Below are 20,692 nucleotides of genomic sequence, written 5' to 3' on the forward strand. Positions count from 1 at the left end.
TTCTTTAATTAAAAAACATTCGGTGTATCAACTATTTTTTGTTTTTAATGCTTAATTTCATGCAGTATACAAAATTTTACAACAAAATAAATTAAGTCAATTTAATTAACAAATTTCAGGAAATATATACAAATAGAAAATAAATACATATCAAAAATTACATACATGTTCATATCTACATAATGGAATGATAAGCTCGAAACAATATGAACGAAGATAACACTACAGGACTCGTACTTAAATCGTTTGGAAAGTTTGTGATCAAAAATTATTATTTTTTTACATTACGTCAATGAAAAGAATGCTTATTAACTAAAACTTTCAACAAAAACATTTGGCGAATTTCAATAGCCTTAACAATCTAAACTCAGTGATATCGCTCTTTCTATTATCATTCAAGGAAAGGAGTACGGTGCTAGTAGTGTTGATCATATTCCAATATGTGGAATATGCATAAAAAACACCGTGCTACAAAATAAGTCATAAAATACACCCGAAACAAAACCGTTCCGAATAGTTCCTGAACATATATCATATATGCATATCTCAAAAACTACTTGATCGTAAGGTCTATAAATCCTCTTTCCTAACTATGTTTGGTTTTTAAAATCGGATGACAATTAGTTAATCTCTTAATACTTAGATAAGTGCATAAAGTACGATCATAACGGTTGTTTTTATATAAAATAAAAATGGAGGGTTCACGAACTACACGGAACCTATTTTTACGTTGCACTCTACCATAGCTACAAGCTACACTAGGTTTTGTTTCGGGTATATTTCATGACTTTTTTTTGTAGCACCGTGTAATTAGTCAATAATTCTTATAATAAATGCTGCGTACGTAAAACGTTGCTAACGTAGCTGGTTTAGTTTTAAAAGTCTATTAATCGATCGGCTGGGTGAGTCCAACTAGCAACATGTGACATGTTGTTTAAATGTTTGTTATTATGCACTTTAATATTTATAAATGCAGTTTTAGTATTAACTCGGCGGTATAGAGAACGAATGTTGGCCCCTACCATGATTCGGCTTCGAGCCAAACCAACTCATTTTCCAATTTAGCGTATCTTGCAGTAATTTCTCTTCATCTTTGGTGAGTCTTAACAGTGTCGAAACAGCGCGTATTAAGTGACGTGCTTCTACCTGTGAACAGAAAACAAAGCAAAGAATTTAGAGATACACAAATTCTAAATTTATATAACGGACTCACCTCTCGACTAGTAAGAAATTTCACAATTACGTGTTTTAAATATTTAAAATTGACTTCATCCATAACTATGCTATTGGTACCAGTGGTTGTGATATTGCTGGTGGTGTTTACGCTCATGCCGCAGTGTTCGCATGACAGCGGCTCACTCAAAAATGGAGTGTTGGATGCAAGTACATCTGCCGTACTTGGCAGTTTGGCCGCAATGCAGTTACCGTTACGCTCTTTTTCCACTTCGATTGATTTAGCGTTGTGAAATTCCTTCTGCAGAGTTTTCTTCAAATCCGCCAAACGTTGATTCAGAATTTTTATTGTCTATGGATACGAGTATTCTTGATGAAATTAGATTTTTCTTCACATAAAAAGAAGTTAACAATAAATTATACCTTATTTTTCTCGCTTATTTCCCGTTGCATTTCATCGATCTCCTTTAGCTTCTCACTATTCTTATACATCACAGTCTTTAAATCCTCCATCTCGATTTTACATTGCTTGATCTCTTGCGTTTTGGCTTGCATTTCGCTTGTCAACTGTTCGTTCTTTTCATTTAAATCATTAGCCTCATCTCGTTCGATGCGCAATTCTTTGCGAAGGATCTCCTCACTTTGTGATATCTCTGCATTTCGCAACAGTGCTGTTAGCTTTTCTTCCTTTTCCGTTTCCAGCAGATTTAAAGCTTCGTTCAGCTGTTCTTGTAGCTGCGCGTTTTGCTGGCGTAACGACTGTGCAACATGTTCCGCATTGGTGGCATACTCGCTGAAGCGTTCATCTGCGGTACTGATGCGTAACTTTAGTTCCTTAGTTTCATTTTCTAGTGTCTCCTTGAGGTTGAGAAAGATGGCAAATTTCAACAAATATCAAACTTGAAATCGTTAAAACAAAATTCCAAAGTAGAATAACGACAGACATAAAACTTAATTGGTAAATAAATGATATTTTTTTAAAATCAAAACTCTTCCTTTAAATGAAAACGGCTTTTATTCAGAACATTAAATAATACAAGATTTTTTTTTAACAAAATATAAATCAACAAAGGTTGCATCAACTAACGTACATATAAATAAACTTAACAAAGCAAACACGAGCTGTGAGCGTTAATTGGTGTATTTAATACTATTTATGTGTCGGTGGCTGCAGTTTTAAATAAGTTGGTGATAGGGTTAGCTAAAGCATTTCATTTACATACGCATGGGTGTGTTTAGTTATTATTATATCTTCTTGGGTTTAGGTTAGTTACATATTATCCCAATGCAATTCACCTAAATCAGCAGATATACTCACAGCCTTATTCCGTTCGTAGATAATTTGCTGTTCATTCTCCTCGCGGCATTCCTTTAAGGCCGAATTCAATTCATCGATCTCTTCTTCAAGCAGTTTTATCTGAAAAAAAAAATATATATATATACATATATTTATTTATTTATTTATTATTTTAAGTAAAGATTGATAATTTTTAGCGTTTTTACGAATTCAACACAAGGCAAACACATATTTTCGTTGCTTTTTTTTAATGGGATACCCAGCTTTACAAAAGAAAAGTGCTTTAACTCCACCCGCATCTCTCAAGAACTTAATGAGAAATCTTCTAAACTGCTAGAGCTATTACTATTCTTAACATATATGATTTTATTATACGTACTTTATCATCACGCTGCTTCATGTCTTCCCTAAGTTTCATCATTTCAAATTCTAATTGCTTCACTTTTTCATTTAAATCATCACGTGCCTTCAATGCTTTTCGTTTTTCAGTCGTTTCTTCCGCAACTTGCTTGGACAAGCGGCTTACTTGCGTTTCCAATGATAAGTTCTGACCGCTCCATGTACTCTTTATATCGGACAGCTGAAGATGGGCTTCTTCCAGATGCTGTTCGAGCATTTTGCGTTCTTGCACGAGCGCTTGCATTTTCTCATCTGCGCTAAATGTATTTATAGCATCTAAACGCGCTTGTTCCATTATTTGTAAACGCATTTTTAAATGACGATTTTCCTCCTCGACAGCAGCAAGTGTAGTTGTCAAATTATTTTTTCCCAGCTGTGACGAATGACGCAGACGTTCCAGTTCATCCTGGAAGGAATAGAAAAACATTATTTGAATTACAGCGGGTAACTCGGGTAGATATGCTAAATACGGTTACATATTCCATAGGCACACACCTACTACATACTTCAGTACATGTACAAACGTATGTACGAAATATACTTACCAGCATGAGTCAGCCTCGTTTCAATATACATATGTATGTATGAACAAAATTTTACAACCATTTATTTGGCAACACAATAGAAATGGAAAGCAAACTTCGTTTTAACAAACTAAAACTACGAAGAACTTTCAGAGGCACTTTTTTAAACAGTGCACATATATGTATATATGTATGCATATACCGGAAAAAAATAAGTACAAGTAAGTCAAACCAAATTTTGTGGTGAGGAGTGGACTTGCTTACTGCCAACCCAATGTACATAAAGCAAGTTCAATAAAAAAAAAAAAAAATAATGCAAATAAATATAAATATCGGTTAAAAGTTTAGCGTATACATACACGCCTATTTAAATAAACACATATTAAAGAAAAACTAACACTTTGGCTATCAACAATACAGGTATGCATATATTCACCTGTAAATCCTCTACCATCGGCTCATATTGCTTCAGTCGTTCAAGTTCACTGGTTAGATTTTCAATTTGTTGCTGATTTTGTCGCATAGCTGAAAGTCGATCAACAGCTTCTTGCTCGCGGAATGATAATAAATTTTTTAATTTTTCTATTTCGCCTTGTTGTAGATTTTGTATCTTCTCCTGTTCCTCACAGTAGATGTCCTTTTGCGTTTGGGCAACTTTGACTGTTTCCAAGAGAATTTCATTGGTCTTTTCGATGCGTGTCTTTTCTTCTTGAAGCAATTGCAGCCGAGAATTTAGTTCAGTCACTTTGGTGGTCAGTTCATTGCATTGACTGCGCAATGTGGAGAATTGCTCTGACTGCATAAGTAAAAAGTATTTCATTATATTTATTTGCTTTTATTGCTCATATTTCAACTTACCACATAACCCTGTGAATCTGCGCTGCCACCTCCTCCGGCGTCCTCATTAGTGGAATTAACACTCAATGTCGAGGAGAAACGACTTCGTATTCGATTGTTGTTATGGTTTGTGTGCCGCGTACTCGTTGCTGCGGTAGCCACATCTGAACCAGTTTCTTCTTTTATTTTGTTTTTCAACGAAGCAAACATTTTTAAACACTGCCTTTCACTGCCGTACTATACCTTTCTTTAACTGTATGAAAACTGCTTGGCAAATCAATTACACCATCCGATATTCATTATATCAACAAAGCGAGGCAAGTGAATGTTACGCAGTTAATGTAACTCCCAGTTATTACTTTCGTATAGGTATTTGTTGCTTATGTACACTGAATTCCTTGGCTGTTATCAAAACTGCTCCCATTCAAGTACTTCACTCTATGCTTTAGTTTTTTCTTATCGCAAATGCTAATTCTCCGTATTCAGAATGGTATGAAGTTATGCAAATTAACTTCAGTATGGAATAACGAGTTACCTATCCACAATTGGCATTTGTTTTTATATTTTACACAGGTGAAATATATTTTTCCACGTCCGTCCAATTTCTGATTGAAGTTTAACAACGTTGTAGGTGTACAATTTGACGCAAGTACGCAAATGGGACAGGGTGACAAAGAGAATTCGTTCATAAAACGTAACGAAAGTAACGTCTAAAACTCAAATTTCAATGGCTACTTCCTGTTATAAAATGTTGTTGATCGTGCAAAACCGCATATAAAATATTTGTAAAATTGCAGAGGTAGAAGTATGAGACTCTTTAGGCTGTAGTTGTGTTCGATGAGTGCTCTAAACGTGTAGAACATTGCAGGGCAGAACTGCAGCGGCATTTGCCACAGTTTTTTGTGAAAAAATCGGTGCAAATTAAGCAAAAACTACACTAGCGCAGTAGCAAAACAGCTCTTACTCCTAATATACAGATCTAATATTTAAACCCATCGATATGTCCCTGCCCACGGATCCGATTGCATGGTGTAACGGAGGCTTGATTGGGCAGGATGATTGCCATCGTACCAGATCTTCTTCCGATTCATATTTGCGTCCTTTCTTCGCAGAGAGTTGAGGGAGTTTGTACAATAGCGGGCCGAAACAAAAGCAACCCTCTATCATTTTCAGCTAGTTAGTTCCTGGGTGTATATCCCAATTTCAAGTATCTGCTCTTTCCATTGATTGTTCATCGAATCGTTACGAGTTGTTTCTGCCCTCCTCAAACTCTAGACGTCTCAAATTATATGATAGCCTGTTTTAGAGGTTTTATATTTGTAAGCATCCTAAACTTGAGGTTTATAAAGGGTTCTTCATACAAGACATCTCCACCTACCATTTCATCCAACTTCGATCCATCCGTGAACAAGTTCATTATGGTTACAAATACTCTATCCCGTCCAGTCGTACCTTAATGAGGTGCGTGTGCTGAAAAATGCACTTGGACCCAGCATCGGTGTGCACTGTTCGGTTCGGGCCGGAAGCTCCTTTCCTTTCTATATATATTCTGGCGTGCCCATAGGTTAGGTTATATAAGAGTGGCTGCCCCGCGCAGAGCTCAGATCACACGTAGGCTTGAAAAGCCCATTGTGGTGCCACTCTCCAAAGCCATATGTTTCTATCCCTCCCTTAGCACAAAAAGTCGAGGACGTCCGCCGAGTTCAAGTCAGCTAAACAATCTAGAAAGTACTTGTTGAAGAATTGGTTGCGCGTATTGGCCAGGCGGGACAATGGCAGAGATAACGTTCGATGCTCTCCACCTCTTCCTCGTCTCTGCAACTGCGACAAAAAATCGTTGGTGGGGTATCCTAACCTCTTTCTGTATGTGTCCATCAGGCAGTGTACGGTGATTACCCCGACTACAAATCTAAGAGAGGAGCCGACCAGCCGAATGAGAGCTATGGATCGTCTTACATCAATCTTTGGCCAAATTTGCCTGGTAGTATGACAGGTAGTTTCCATAGCCCACCGGGTATTTACCTCCTCGATGAGTGCAGCTTTTAACCTCTGTTTTCTTATAAATGTCGGCTGTGACGTCACGTGAAGACTAGTGATTCTGGTCCTGAGATCGCAGGTTCGAGGCCGTTTGGAGGTGGTTAAGATTTTTAAAGTTAAATTAATGTAAGTAAAAATAATTATTTCAATTTAAATATAAATAAAAAATTTGAAAATCTAATTGCATTGCTGAAGAAACATACATATGGGAAGAAATGCTTGACGATAAAAAAAAGATGTTAAAAAAAATATTTTTTATTAAGTTAAAAAATTACAATAAAAATCCTAAATAAAGAAATTCATAAAAAAATAAGTTAAAAGAAACAAAAATAAAATAAAAAGAATTTCCCTGCGCCAGGACTTGAACCTGGCAGCTCAGGCATACCACGCGAGTGCTTTGCTCTGTCGGCCATTGCTACTGTTGTCGCGCCGCGAGCAAAGAGTCATACTTATGCTTTTCACGGGGGTCGAATTGGCCGACTATCCCATCAACTGTTATGAAGCTACTAGTTTTTTACTGGTAGATGCTGATGCCTAGCCAGAAAATTGACATCTCGTAGGAAAAATACCAGTCGCTAACAGAGAGAACGTAAACTAGTTGGGCTGAAACGCAAACTGGTTGAATTCTAGTTTTCAGCTTTCCTTGCAGGGATATCGCTACCTAACCAGGTGCCAAGTACACTTTTTTTTCAATATTTTGTTATAGATGCAGAATGACAGGTAATGCGAAACTACATCTATTTTTCGTCTCTCCTGGGGGGAGATTCTGAAACAAGAGATTCTGTACAAATATTCTTATCATACGTCAACAAAACCGATACCGACCCGAAATTTGTCGCTAATTGGTTACAGAATCTGCCCTCTGAAAAATTGGGGAAAAATGGACTTGGCACCTACCCACCTTTAGGCAACGATATGTATTTACGTACATACATATGTACATACAGGGAACAAAATTAATTATTTATGTATGTAAACTAATGTTAGTCAGAGGTACATATATTTTTCGAATTCTTATTACATTTGATATGTTTTAAGCGCTTGTAACGTGGGAATCAAAAATAAAGTTGTTTTTTTCGTGGTGCATATAAATTTACACCAAAGCCTAAATAAATACGTAGACGTGCATTAATATACAGTGGATCACACAAGTGTTCAAGTAAAATTTTTTTGTTATTTTTCTATAAAAACATTGTCCAAGCTCTAACCACAACCACATAAATCATAGTTTCAAACTTTATACCAAATTTAGGAAAATTCAACAAATTTTCGAGCTTTTTAATATGCTTCCTTTCAACATTCCTGGGTATGCAGTTTTATAGCCCATGCAATTTTATTCTCATGAAGTGCAAGTTTTATGCGGCTGCAAAATCGTGTTGATTTTTAATATTTTTTTGCGGACGGATTTTTGCAGTTTTTTCCATGTAAGCATGAATTTCTTATGAAATAAAATTCGTTCACAAAAAAATTAATAAAAAACAATGCCAGTTTTTGTAAATTGCACTTGTTATATAAAAAACCGCAAAAGCAGTTACGAAAAAAAAATTTGTTTTTGTAATTTTATGGCCTTATCACAATTATATTCAACAATTTTTATTGAGCTCGAGGCCATTTTTTAATGAAATCTTATTGTGGAAAAGCAACAATAATTCGAATCTTACTGAAAGAAGTCCGATGAGGAAATTTGATGATTTCCGAAATAGCTATCACTTCTACCATTTTTTCAAATTATTCTTGCTTTTCCACAATAAGTTTTCATTAAAAAACGGCCTCGAGCTCAATAAAAATTGTTGAAGAAAAAAAAAATCTCTAATATCAACAGGATTTTTTAGCCGTTTTAAACTGGCACTTCCTCTAATAAAAATTATATGGGCTACAAAACTGCATATCCAGGAATTTTCTAAAAACTCAGATTATAAAGCTGAAAATATGTTGAGTTTTCCTAAATTTGGTATAAAGTGTGAAACTTTAATTTATATGGCTTTGGTTAAAGTTTGGACAATATTTTTATAATAAAAGAACAAACAAAATTTAATTTGAAAAACATTGCAAATATTAAAAAAAAATTACTTGTTTGAGTCACTGTATATGCATTCTCAAGTAGCACAAAAGTCAAAAATGCACCAACATATTTTGTGTATTTTTTTACATCGGCGTGATATACATTTTCAATATAAAAAATATGCCATTTCTAAGCGCAGTTTTTGAACAGTTTATTTCAATTCAGTGTAAAGGTTATACCGCTTTTTCGTGTTTTATTTACACCTACAGTAAATTTTTTTTACTGATTTTCGGTATTTATATTATGCCAGTGGTATACAAGTTTTCTTGTTTCTAGAACATAAAATAAACTCCGTAAAAAAACTTCGTGGAAAATACGTACCCATAATTGGCTCAAATCATACACCATAATGGTAAATAATTTACATCAAATTCTAGCATAAATATATATTCATGAGTCTGCAGAGTACAAAATGATTCGAGGAATAAAATTTACTACTAATCATACGCATATATGATATGCATAGTTTTTGTACAGATTCGGATTATAAGGATACAAATACGTAAATTTTGTTTGAAACTTTTTTCTCCGAAGTGCCTTTTTCAACCTCTAAATGACCTTCGAACTTTAACTCGTCTAGGACTTCTTAAATGAATGAAAATATTTTTATTGTAAAACGAAAATATATGAATTACCAACTTGAGCACGCTCTATCTTTTGGTCGTATTACAGACTTCCGGTTTCGACCGGAAATGGGTTATACTGACCGGAAGTCCATTTTTTGAAAATGCGATTACATATTTTTAGCACAGATTCGGATCCTGCGCATAAAAATACATACCTTTTGTTTGGAACTTTTTCCGGTTCGGACTGGAAGTGGGTTAAACTGGCCCGAAGTATATTTTTTAAATTATATAGGTTTTCACTACAGATTCGGATACGCAGTTTTTGTTTGAATCTTTTTTCTCAGAAATGCCTTTTTCAACATTTTCCAACAAAAGTTCACGACGAGGTTTATATTTTGGTGCAGAGAATCCGAATCTGTAGTGGAAAGATACATGTGTAATTTAAAAAATGAACTTCCGGTCAGTTTAACCCACTTACGGCCAAAACCGGAATACTACGAGTGGTCTAGGATACCCTGTATAGGAGTAGTAGAGCCATATTATTCCGCTTATTACGTGCCGCCGACGTAGAAGAACTAGTACGACAAGGAATGTCATGCCGCTGCAGAGAAAAAGTTTGCCACATACAGGTCCTCGCTGCTTTCAGGCGCAACAAGAGCTTTGTGGGATTGTAAAAGAGAGCAGCGAGACGTATTGGCCGTAATAAAAAGAAAGGGCCGAAATATTCGAGTGCGGAGAGTTTAGAATGCTGGACGAAAGGAAAAACGATCAAACCCTGCTATACATAATAATCATGAGTAATATTTACTCTCATGGTATGCAAAAACGCTATACGAGAGCAAAACAAAGCAAGCTTAGTTTACTTGAAACTTGTGGCCGCTTGTTGTAGCAGCAGCTACAGTAGAAATGTAAATGTGTAAGGTTATTATTCTAGGGTTAAATAGACTCAACTAATCGCTTTAAAAATGAAATATATACTTATGCTTTTAAATACGTTTGTACAACGAAACATCTAAAGGAAGAGTATTTCGGCAGCGTAATGGATATCTTCAATGTCCAATTGACTAGTCACATTACCAGCTTTCCCCAAATTTATGTATTTATTCAATCATCCATAGTTTGTTTGGAAATCGATAAGAGCTGCGCTCCAGACATGCCGACTATCCGCCTTTTAACATTTTTTTTATTATTTATTATTTACAACTCTGAATAGAAGCATCTGCCCATAACGGAGCGTTACTATTCTTCCGTTTTGCCGGCGTAGATTGGGGCTCGAGAGAAAATTGCTCACTCACTTTGGCGTTGGGCTGTGATAAGCGTCATGGCGTCATATTACTGTTTAGTGCGGGGGAGGGCACATCTTTCGGCAGCGTTTGCCTTCTTCCGCAGCAGAGCACATCTCCTTTTTCAGAGGCAAAAGTTAAGTTATGTATGTAGTTGTTCTTTTTTATTCACTACTCAACTGGTACGAGTATGTGTGCTTTCTTTGTTTGGCTTTCTATCGACTTCCGGTATTTTCTTAGTCGCATTAATGTTTTATTTGCACTAGGCCGTAAAATTTATGTGTGTATGTATGTATACATATTTTTCCAAAATTGCTATTACTAAAGTAAATATTGGGGTATCTAGACTCTATTGCGTTGTTCATATATTTTGTGCGATTTTTTTGGGCTATAACTATTTATTAGTTTTATAAGTTTAATGTTGTTGTTCTCGATTGACTTTCAATTGAATTCTTAACTTTACAGCCGTTGACTCTATATAAGTATGGTTACGCATTTATGCATAAATATGTGTATACGAATATATATATGTACTTTTACGTACACATATGAAGCTATTTTCTTCTACCACTTTTATAATTTCTTAAACTTTTGCCAGTTTAGTTACCTCTCGAGTACAAATTAATTTTTATTATGCATTTTTGGCCTAACCTAGTCGACGAACAAAAAAGCTTTCTGGGAGCCTTTACTTTGTTCTTTAAGGCGATGATTCGGTGCTCGATTTTTTAATTCAGCTTCAATAGAAAGGAAAAATGTGCGCTAACTAATAGTTTAGGTTATGTAAGATTGGTGTGGCAGTCGGTGCAAATAACCGACTCGCATTGTGGTACCACTGCAAAACACGGAAATCTCAGTGACTACCCTTCATAGAACCATTTTGAAGCTCTTATAAAGTGTAGGAATGGCTTTATTTCTACGCTTGATAATTTCATAAGAGATCTAATGAAGTGCTCTTGGCCAAAGCTGGGCAACTGCAGAATGAGTGCTCTACGGGTTCCTCCTCTTCCTCATCTCTGCAACTTCTGCGATATTCGTGGTAGAATATTCCTGGTCTGCCATATAGCCAATGACCGGTTACACAAGCCGTGACTATCGCAACTTACTCGTTATTTTCTAATCTATTTGTGGCCATTGTAACCTGGTTGTTCTGCAAGTGCCCTCCTCTAGCCAAGTTCTTATATGCAGGTTGCCATGGGTATCACATTTATGTATGGTGCCTTTCCTGATCCCTGCAATTTCCTTCTATATCTCTATATCCCGGGACCCATAAGAGGCTGACCTTGAATACGGCGCTAATATCGTTTAGAAGCGCAACCTTCCATCTTCCAGCATTGCCGCGTTCATTGATTTAATGGCCGCCTGGCTGTCAAAAAGATGTTGTTGTAATTGTAATGGACTAGATTTCGAACTTACGACGATGGTGGAATACATTCGATAAAGAAGGTTCCGTTATGCTGGAGAACGAGGAAGGTATCGAGCCAAATTCCACCTTCTTACCATATGCATTATCGAAGGTGAGGCAAGAGATTCGATTTCAAATTATTTAAGAATTTTTAACAGAGCCAAAGCTCGAAATGACCGCTACCCCTTCTTCTATGTTGTGTAAAAATTTCACAGCTGTACCGATTAACAGTACCTTACCAGAACAAAATATGAATTAATTTTTCCTAAATGAATACATGATAAGACATAGTAAGGTAGAACCGTGCCCTCAATTCGTCGGCCATGATTTTTTTGAAGTTTGCCAGCATTTTAAAATCATATAAAACTCAAAATGAAATTGTTCAAAATTTTTGTTGTTTGAGATTGGAAATGCGATTTTTTGTATGAGCTTGTGAGTAAATTTTAAAATGCTTGAAAATGTCAAAAATTCTAAAAGTGTCTCTCAGCGGTTCTACCATGATAAAAATATAGTAAGGTACATGGTGGAATTATACAAGGTGTTGTACGTAGTGACAGCTCATGTCGACAGCTCCCTTACAAAAGGTTGTAATATGGAAGCACGAGAGAAACGGGAAGAAAAAAAGCCCACTTTGCGAAGTAGTACGAAATTTGGTACTATTTTTCATATAAAATTTTGCATATAAATAGTTACAAACGGTATATTATGATAAGCTAAATTCGCGAAAGTAGTATATATAACGTAGTACTTATGCAATAAATGGTAATTTAGTTTATTAAACACAATGTCCTATAATTATAGTCAAACTTCCAAAACCAAAAAATTAGTGGTGACCCCGAGTCGTTACAACATGACGGAATCGACAAAAGGGCGAATCGACGGATGGGGAGAATATTTCATCGAACAAAATGCCAACTAAAGATGTGGAGCTTGCATCGCAATGCAAGCTGCGACCGTTCTGAACTGAGATGACAGACAAATGGTTTCTACAAATTGAGGCCACCTTTCAGTCGTACAAGACCACATCTTATGTCGGTAAATACAATCTGGTTTTCTCAGCAATTAGCAGCGATGCTTTAAAGGAAGCTGCGGATTTTTTAAAAACCTTACCAACTCAAGACCGATATATTAACCTCAAAAGTCAACTACTGTCACGTTTTACTGATTCAGCCGACCCACATAGGGTATTTGGCTGATTTAGGCATATTTTTATCGCTACAAACATCAAATATAGTTTTAGTTATCGAATAAAACATTCACTATAACTACCCTGTTACTAATAGAAAATTCAATCGTAGTGAAATCTTATTTATTGTCAATATTATTGTGGCTTATTAACATTTGTTTCCATATTGTTATTGAGCTTTGTAGCACTATTATGTTTTTAGGGAAAAGGGAAAAAGCAACAAAGTCTTAGCGGTAGAAGTTACCAAAAAAACAGTTATATCGTTGGAAAAGCAGGGCCAGAGGCAGTGAACCACAGACGGGATTGCAGCAGCAAAAATCACTGGGGAATAGTACATAGTTAAATACGTAGTTCTTGTTTAAATCTTCCATCTAAACTTACCAAGAAAACAGTTATATCGTTGAAAAAGCAAGGCCAGTGGCAGTGAACCACAGACGGAATTGCAGCGGAAGGAAGCACCGACCAAAATAACTACAAATCCTTGGGGAGAACTCTAAACCGATGTTTTTTTGCCGAATTAATGTTGAAATTTCTAATTTAATTTTCAGTTGCCAACGATAAGAATAGAGTAAATGTCAAAGAATTGTTCAGTGACTGCAAATCGGTTTTGGAATAGGGAATGAGGTAGTTTAGTACTTTTTTAAAGGCGATAAAATATAGTTTTTTCAAGAGGGAAACACTGATATAGCTAAGGGAGCCAAGATGGCGGATTAGAGCGAGAACGCTGTCAATATCCAACACCTTGTATTATTCCACCATGGTAAGGTAGAACCGCTGAGAGTCACTTTTAAAATTCTTGACGTTTCCAAACAATTTAATTTTTAAATTTACTCACAAACTCACACACACATTTTCATTTTCAATCTCAACCCAGCAAACATTTGGAGTCATAAATGAGTCTTTAAGGAGTCCTATTTCGGAGCTATTACGCTCATAATGAGCTCATTTAAGAGTCCGATATGAGTGTGTTTCCCTTCCTACGAATGTCGACTTATATGAGCTTAAATTCATACATCAAATGAGCGGCAATATGAGTCATATTGGACTCTTATTGGCCTCATATACGGCTCATTTTGGACTCTTTTAAACAAGTTTTGGCCTCATATATGACTCTTTTTGAGACCCTTATCGGCCTCATAAATTGCTACATTCGGACTCTTATTTTAGGTTGCTCTTTGAGTCTTATTCAACTCACTATATTTGCAAAGGCATTCCGCAAAAAGTCCTTGCAAATAACATACATACATACTTACATGCATATACACATTCCAACATGCATTCAATAGCAGCAGCTGAAGCTAAATTTTGTTCATTTTTTGTTTTCTAATTATTTTCAATTTCTGTATAAACAAGTTTAGATATAAATTTCAAATCTTTATTGTTTTTATATTGGCACAAGGTGCTGGCTCATAACTTGGCTCATATATGAATCCTAAAAGATTCATATAAGAGTAAAAAAATTTTTGTTTTTGAAACTCATATTTCTTACCTACCTAGGACACCTTTCGGACTCATATATTCTGAACGCTCAGAATATGTTTGCGGGGAAGCAACAACAATTTCGAACAATTTCAATTTTTTATTTTCAATTTTATATGATTTTAAAATGCTGGCAAACTTCAAACAAAAATCATGGCCGACAAATTGAGAGAACGGTTCTACCTTGTTATGTTTTTATCATGGGTTCTACCTTCCTATATTTTAATCATGAGTGAGTATACATATGTACTAAATTCAAAACTTAACAGGCATTTTTGTCGTTTTTTTTTTGTTTTTTGTTTAGTTATGAGAGTATTAATGTAAATAAGTGTTATGTTCATTTACACGACATTCATATTCAATATCCGAGATAATTTTTGAACGTTCGCCACAATGTAATTTTTAAGCACTTTTCAATGTAATTGAAAGAACGAAATTTTTTATGTAATTAAAGAAAATTGTTTTTTACTTAAAGAAGGTTTTAGCGCGTCGATATCTTTTAGTTTGCGATACGTACTCATCACTTGTTAAAAAGTATCGATAGCTCGATGCTACGCAGAACTCACAAAAAGTATCGATATTCTGTACTTGGTACTCTTATCGTTTTATGACTAGGCATGCGAGAGAATCATTCTTTGACTTTTGCTCCAAAGAAGAAGAAATACTTTTCACAATGAGGTTAACCTGATTTCAGAAAGCCACTTGGGGATAGCGCGGTGCCACTGCGTCTGTAAAAAACCCTCCCAAAACGAAGTCTTACTGAAAAAGCCACGCCTGAAATTGGTTTATTTAAAAGTGGTCTTTATTTTGTCCACTGGAAATATATATATAGAAATGTATACATGTACACTACACTAAGCAAAAACAAAAGAATTCTGCAATGCGACCGGAAACTCAATAAAATATTAGTGTTGGGTATAGTAATAATCATCCATGAATTTAGGGATAATTCTATGAGGAGTCGGTCGCTTCGATTGTTTATACATAGTTAGGCTTTCATATTTATGTTCTTGTATACATCAGAACAGGTGGGTGTAAACAAGTAATTTTTAAGCGAAAAAACCGACTTCAATTCTCATATAATTCATGATCCAACCTGTGAGGTAACACCTTTCCTTAAAAAAAAAAACACAATTATAGAAATCGGTTAACGTGGTCCAAAGTTATGCGGTAACATATGTACATGAAAAAATATATATTCCGACGAATTGATAAACGTCTTCTTTTTGTGAAGTCGGTTAAGAAGCTACCATCTTAGTTTTACATCTGTTTTCTTGTGCCTAATTTTAGGGAATTACAATACCCACATATATCGGCATTTGAGGATGTTTGGGAGTCCACAATAAGATACTTTCATTATATACCAATGAACATGCATAAACAGGGTGATCCAAAAACATATTTGGTTCTAATCAAAGCTTGCTTAAATAAATAGCCGCTTCAGCTTTTAGTTCATCTATAATTTTCTTAATTTTCTTTGTTTTATTTTATTATATTTTATTTTCTCCCACCTCATTCTCTTTTATTCTTAAGCTTAATTTAAATTAATTTAATTTAATTTAGTCGTAGTCCCTCTTTTTTATTTGAACTTTACCTGCATATAAATCACCCTTTATAACTGAAATGTGTGCATCTTTTGTATATGAGTGTGGAAATTCATGAGTGTTTCGTATCAGTATGCAGTGTTGTTTGGTCCATCGGCCATCGACTTTAATACAATGACTATTACCTTCATTAAAGTTGATGATGTTCTTGTGTCGGATGTCGGTGGCGTATGAGTATTTCTCTTATATCCACTTATCCACTCAACATCGTTCGCGTGAGAAGATTTGCTTATATGTATATACATATGAAAGTACATATCCAAGTACATATATATATGTAGATGAATATGGATATAGTATTTACGTACATATATGTATGTATATATATGTATGTACGCAAGTTTGTGCTTATTATTGTAAGCGTTTTCAAAGGTTGCGAACAAACATTTAACAATTCTCACTAAATTGAGTGCTTTAGTAAATACTTAAGCAGATATTTGTATGCACACACATACATATGTATGTCCATGTATTTAGATTTTTGATTTGTATGTAAATTGTATATGTTTGAGTTTGTTTCACCATATCTGTATATATTGCATTGCATCCCTTGCTGAACCTTAAATTTATCCTTTGGGGTAAAATTAATTTAACAACTTTTTCTGTTCCATATATTTGTATTAGTTTAACTCGTATGTTTATATCCACAGCATGTATTGGTATCATAGAAAAACTAAGTTAATGTTTATTTGTCAGTTTGCATAATGGGTTTGCGGTTTGGAGGTACATACATATATATGTACACAATCATGCCTGTATATAATTTCCACAGAACCTGAACGAGTAATAATAGTTGCGTTCCTTATCTGCCAGAAATAGTCAGTAGTAGTCAGAAGAACTTTTGCTGGCAAAATCTTGAAAAGTGTCAAACTCAACTGAATTTAAATTAACGGAAATTAAAGAATACACGAAAAGTGAGAAAAATCTAAAAACTAAAAAAACCGAATGGAAACTGGAATGAGGCAAAAAATTTATGATATAGTAAGTGTTTATTGCGCTTTTGTTTGTGTGAATGTGTTTCGTGCATACATTTCTATTCTTATTTGACGTTAGTTTTTTTGTTGCCATTCTTTGGACTAAAAATTTGTTTTTTTTTGCGTTACTTTACTTTTTCCAGTTATTCTCTTTTAGTGAGCGCATTTTGCCACTTTTCAGATTTTAGTCAGAAAATATAAGGAATGGACCTAATATCAATTGGGCAATTCACAAGGTGTCGTATTTGTCGTGTTTGTCGTGAAGTCATGATATTTCATGACAGTTCTAAAAATGTTGTTATTGTTTTGTGAAGAAAAATAACACATGACGATATAACTCTGCAACCTACGTTTATTCGGTGTTATGTGAGGTTAAGTGCTGAGATATAATAAATAATCGTAACAGGTGTTCACAACCGTCGTGTTTTAACACAACTTTTGTTAGGAAAATATAACTTCACAACACCTTGTGAATTGCCCAAATATTTTCTACGGTATTGTAGAGTGATAATATGATCTCAAAGGGAGAGTACATATGATCAGGAAATATTAGATGGTCTAGTAACCTGGAGGTTGCAGATAATAGTACTATTATATCATTCCTTCACATTATGCTATATGTAGTATTGTACGTATGTACATACATAAATATGTATATATACATATATATACATACATACTATGTAGTTACCACAATGCAGGCTAATCTTGTTAACTAAACTAAGGAAAACTGCTATTTATTTGATTTGATATTTATATTCGGAAAGCAAAAAATTGAAGAACAAATTTTGATTTCGATATATATCGTCGGTGATACTGAAAAACGGCCTATGTCTATTAGTACCCTTGACACTTATATGGTCTCTTACTTGCACCGGAATGCATTTGCAAATCGTTACACCCTAACAAACGAAAGACAAAACTGTCTACTTTTGGCTGATGAAGATGAGCGTTCAGATACAGATGAAAGATCAATTAAACACCAGAGGTAATAAGTGACATAGAACGTTTTGCAGTATCATACATACACAAATATGTAAATTAATCAGTTTTCTCATAATAATAATAATAGATCGACGCTTACACATATGTTAGTGTTTGACCGAGTTTCTCCTCCGATTTGTGGCGCGCGCCTTGATGTTATCGCACAAAGAGACCTACAGCTGTACGCCGACTCCGAACGGCGATTGTATTTGCATGGGAAGCCATTACTTGCCGAGGGGCGACCGCTGTTAAGAAAAAAACCTTTTCCCTATATTTTTTGTGTAATGTTTTTGCCCAGGGCTTGAATCCAGGACCTGCGGAGTGGAAGCGCACACTGCTAACCACTACACTACAGCGGCCGCACATTGACATTTTAGTCGGTCATAAAGAGGGCAACAGCTACTATCTTGTTTAATATGCGCTGTTGTAGCTAAGGGAGTAAGCAGGCAGTACACCTAACCGGGACGTTACACATTCAATTTTCCCCTTTCAATTTTCAATACACTCACACTTATTCACTAACACTCTTATTTATTACTTGCATGGGCAACTTTCGTTCAATTTTTCCCTTTCGATTTTGCTTTAAATTTTGTGAAAATAAAAAATACTTGACACCTTTTCTTTAGGTAGCGATATATATTACTATGACCCTGTTTAATGCGCGTTTTGATTTCGCACGGTTACAACTAAATACACGGATTTTCTTGAATTTTTCTCAAGGTGTTCACATGCCAGTGCGCGTTATACGCAAGGAAATTTTTGCAGTTTTTAGTATGCCCTTTAAGTTATTATCTCGTTTATTAATGAAAATTATGTCAACAATTAGGTACTTAATTATTCTTAACACTTTTTCCACCATTTTTCACCACTCCTCCAGTTTGACCAACTCGCATATATGTTCGCCGATAGAAATTGCCAAAGAGCCAGAGCATTATCAACGCTTGACACACAGCAAACCACAGCAGACCCTTGGGGAAGTCACACTTCGGCCGGAAGAGCAGCGGATAGGAATGATGGAATAGCACTAATACGAAGTGCGACAATTGCAATATCGTAATGTATTTCTTCCACCACAGTCCCAGCTTCATATTTGGCTGAAGAGCTGACACAAAGTAATAGGTGTACATGAAAGCATGCACCGCGCAGTTTAAGGCGACGACGCTGGCGTATTGACCGGCGCTGCCATAGTAAGTACCCAGATAATACAAAAACAGGCTCATCATTATGTGGTGATAGACGTGCAGAAACGAGACCTGCTTAAAGCTCTTGCGCAGCACAAAGAAAACCGTTTCGATGTAATCGATCACCTTCAGCATGTAGAATGCGTAGACGCCATATACGTTGAGTTTTTCCAGCTTGGGTGAGTGTTGAAATTTCGTGAGGCAACCGAAGTCGGGCACTTCAGCGCGATGTGTGTAAAATGTGGCTACAAACTAGGCGGGTGGGAAAAAAATTATTTGAAATACATATTACTATGTACATACCTATGTATCTACTTCCCAAAATAGTTACTAAGTACTAGTTACTAAACTCACCACGTAACTTAACCAGCAGTTGACTATTACTTGCAGGAAATTGTAGACTAATATCACAGATTTTATATTAAACGGTTTCCGATTTCGCATAAACACAGGACCGATAATCAGCACAAAGGCGAGGTAGCATAGTGTAAGTGTGAGGATGGGCACTGGTGAACCCAAAAAGGGCAATTGCGAGGCTATAGGATCTGCAGAGTAAAGAGAAAGAAGCTGTCAGTTTTTGGATTCAATTTAAACGCTTGCTGGTTCCAATTTTACCGTATTCATGAAAAATATTTCGTAAAATTTGTGACATTTTTTTTTTATTTGGCTTCTTTTTCTCGGAGCCTTAAATAAATATTCAACCACTTCACACGATTTCTGCGCTACTAGTAAAAATTTTAGCACCAATGCAATTGCTGTTATATTATTTAAATTCATTATTCAATAAAAACGGAGTTTGCACGCCATGAATTGTCAATGAAATATTAAGGTGGAAAAAGTGTACATTGTGGGCTCAACAAAAAATAAATAACGCCGTAAATGAAGTGAGACTTACTATGTATAAATGCATGCATGTGTACGTTAGGGTGGCCCTTATTTCGAAAAGAGCTCAGGTTTTCGGTCTCACCCCCTAGAAATATGTGAACAGCCTAAGGACGAAACTATGCAAGGTTTTATGTAAATAAAAAAAATATTTTGATGTGACTCTAAGCGCTCAAAGTTTCCTATGTTTTTCAATCGACAAACTCTCTTTCTCTTAAGGAGACTTTTAGGAAAAACCGTCAATCGTTTATTTAATAATTTATTAATATTAACTATTTCCTATGGGTCCCCCAAAACCCGAAAAAATACAATGGGGGAACCCATAAAAAATCGTTAATATTAAACAAATTTTAAATAACCAAATGGGTAATAAAAGAAACTGAGTTTTCCGTTTGAAAAATATTGATATTCAAGGATTCTATACCATTTCTGCGAAAACTAGTTTTTCCCCCATATAAAATACATTACTTTGAGCGCTTTGAGCCACCTCTAAATTTTTTTTATTGATCTAAAACTTTGCATACTTTAGTATTTAGGCTATGCACACATTTCTAGGGGGTGAGACCGAGAATCTTAACACTTTTAGTTTTCTCCATATAACCAGGGGCCACCCTTGTGTACATATACATATACAAGAATGTATTGTTGACATTACGTTGTATACAAATACATTTTGTGAAATTAAAATTTTAGCATTTGTTGCAAGCAATCAACCTTGCGAAATAATTATTGTAGTAGTTAATAATGAATATAGTACTTTAAATAATTTTGCTTTCAGTGAAAATTACTCAATAGCTACATTTATACGTAAAGAAAATAAAC

The 20,692-nt window shown here is 35.2% G+C and overlaps 2 protein-coding genes and 1 long non-coding RNA gene across 3 annotated transcripts; all 3 read right to left on the minus strand.

Moving 5' to 3' along the window:
* Positions 1 to 120: 120 nt before the first annotated feature.
* Positions 121 to 4,849, minus strand: LOC118744471 (golgin subfamily A member 1). The gene is made up of 7 exons (XM_036477503.1): positions 4,252 to 4,849; positions 3,830 to 4,189; positions 2,850 to 3,275; positions 2,492 to 2,590; positions 1,597 to 2,031; positions 1,214 to 1,525; positions 121 to 1,146 (listed from the first exon to the last, which is right to left on the minus strand). The coding sequence occupies exons 1-7, from the start codon at positions 4,438 to 4,440 to the stop codon at positions 985 to 987; spliced, it is 1,983 nt and encodes a 660-aa protein (XP_036333396.1). The 5' UTR covers positions 4,441 to 4,849; the 3' UTR covers positions 121 to 984.
* Positions 4,850 to 12,872: 8,023 nt separating this feature from the next.
* Positions 12,873 to 13,359, minus strand: LOC118745148. Its single transcript, XR_004993623.1, has 2 exons — positions 13,148 to 13,359; positions 12,873 to 13,087 (listed from the first exon to the last, which is right to left on the minus strand). It is a non-coding gene; the product is annotated as an uncharacterized LOC118745148 (long non-coding RNA).
* A 5,229-nt stretch (positions 13,360 to 18,588) lies between these two features.
* Positions 18,589 to 19,723, minus strand: LOC118745149 (elongation of very long chain fatty acids protein-like). The gene is made up of 3 exons (XM_036478674.1): positions 19,604 to 19,723; positions 19,343 to 19,533; positions 18,589 to 19,240 (listed from the first exon to the last, which is right to left on the minus strand). The coding sequence occupies exons 1-3, from the start codon at positions 19,638 to 19,640 to the stop codon at positions 18,638 to 18,640; spliced, it is 831 nt and encodes a 276-aa protein (XP_036334567.1). The 5' UTR covers positions 19,641 to 19,723; the 3' UTR covers positions 18,589 to 18,637.
* Between the last annotated feature and the right edge of the window lie 969 nt (positions 19,724 to 20,692).

Source organism: Rhagoletis pomonella, unplaced genomic scaffold (genome assembly GCF_013731165.1).
Source record: "Rhagoletis pomonella isolate Grant_MI unplaced genomic scaffold, Rhpom_1.0 Rhpom_scaffold_00008, whole genome shotgun sequence".
In the NCBI taxonomy this organism is placed as follows: domain Eukaryota; kingdom Metazoa; phylum Arthropoda; class Insecta; order Diptera; family Tephritidae; genus Rhagoletis; species Rhagoletis pomonella.

Excerpts from the sequence above, each read along its gene's own strand:
- LOC118744471 (XM_036477503.1), bottom strand. The coding sequence starts at position 4,440 with ATGTTTGCTTCGTTGAAAAACAAAATAAAAGAAGAAACTGGTTCAGAT. Across the intron at positions 3,276-3,829 it reads CGATGGTAGAGGATTTACAG|GATGAACTGGAACGTCTGCG; the intron begins GTGAATATATGC and ends TATTCCTTCCAG. Across the intron at positions 1,526-1,596 it reads AAATAAGCGAGAAAAATAAG|ACAATAAAAATTCTGAATCA; the intron begins GTATAATTTATT and ends TCGTATCCATAG.
- LOC118745149 (XM_036478674.1), bottom strand. The coding sequence starts at position 19,640 with ATGTCACAAATTTTACGAAATATTTTTCATGAATACG. Across the intron at positions 19,534-19,603 it reads AAATATTTTTCATGAATACG|ATCCTATAGCCTCGCAATTG; the intron begins GTAAAATTGGAA and ends TTTACTCTGCAG. Across the intron at positions 19,241-19,342 it reads ACTGCTGGTTAAGTTACGTG|TTTGTAGCCACATTTTACAC; the intron begins GTGAGTTTAGTA and ends CCACCCGCCTAG.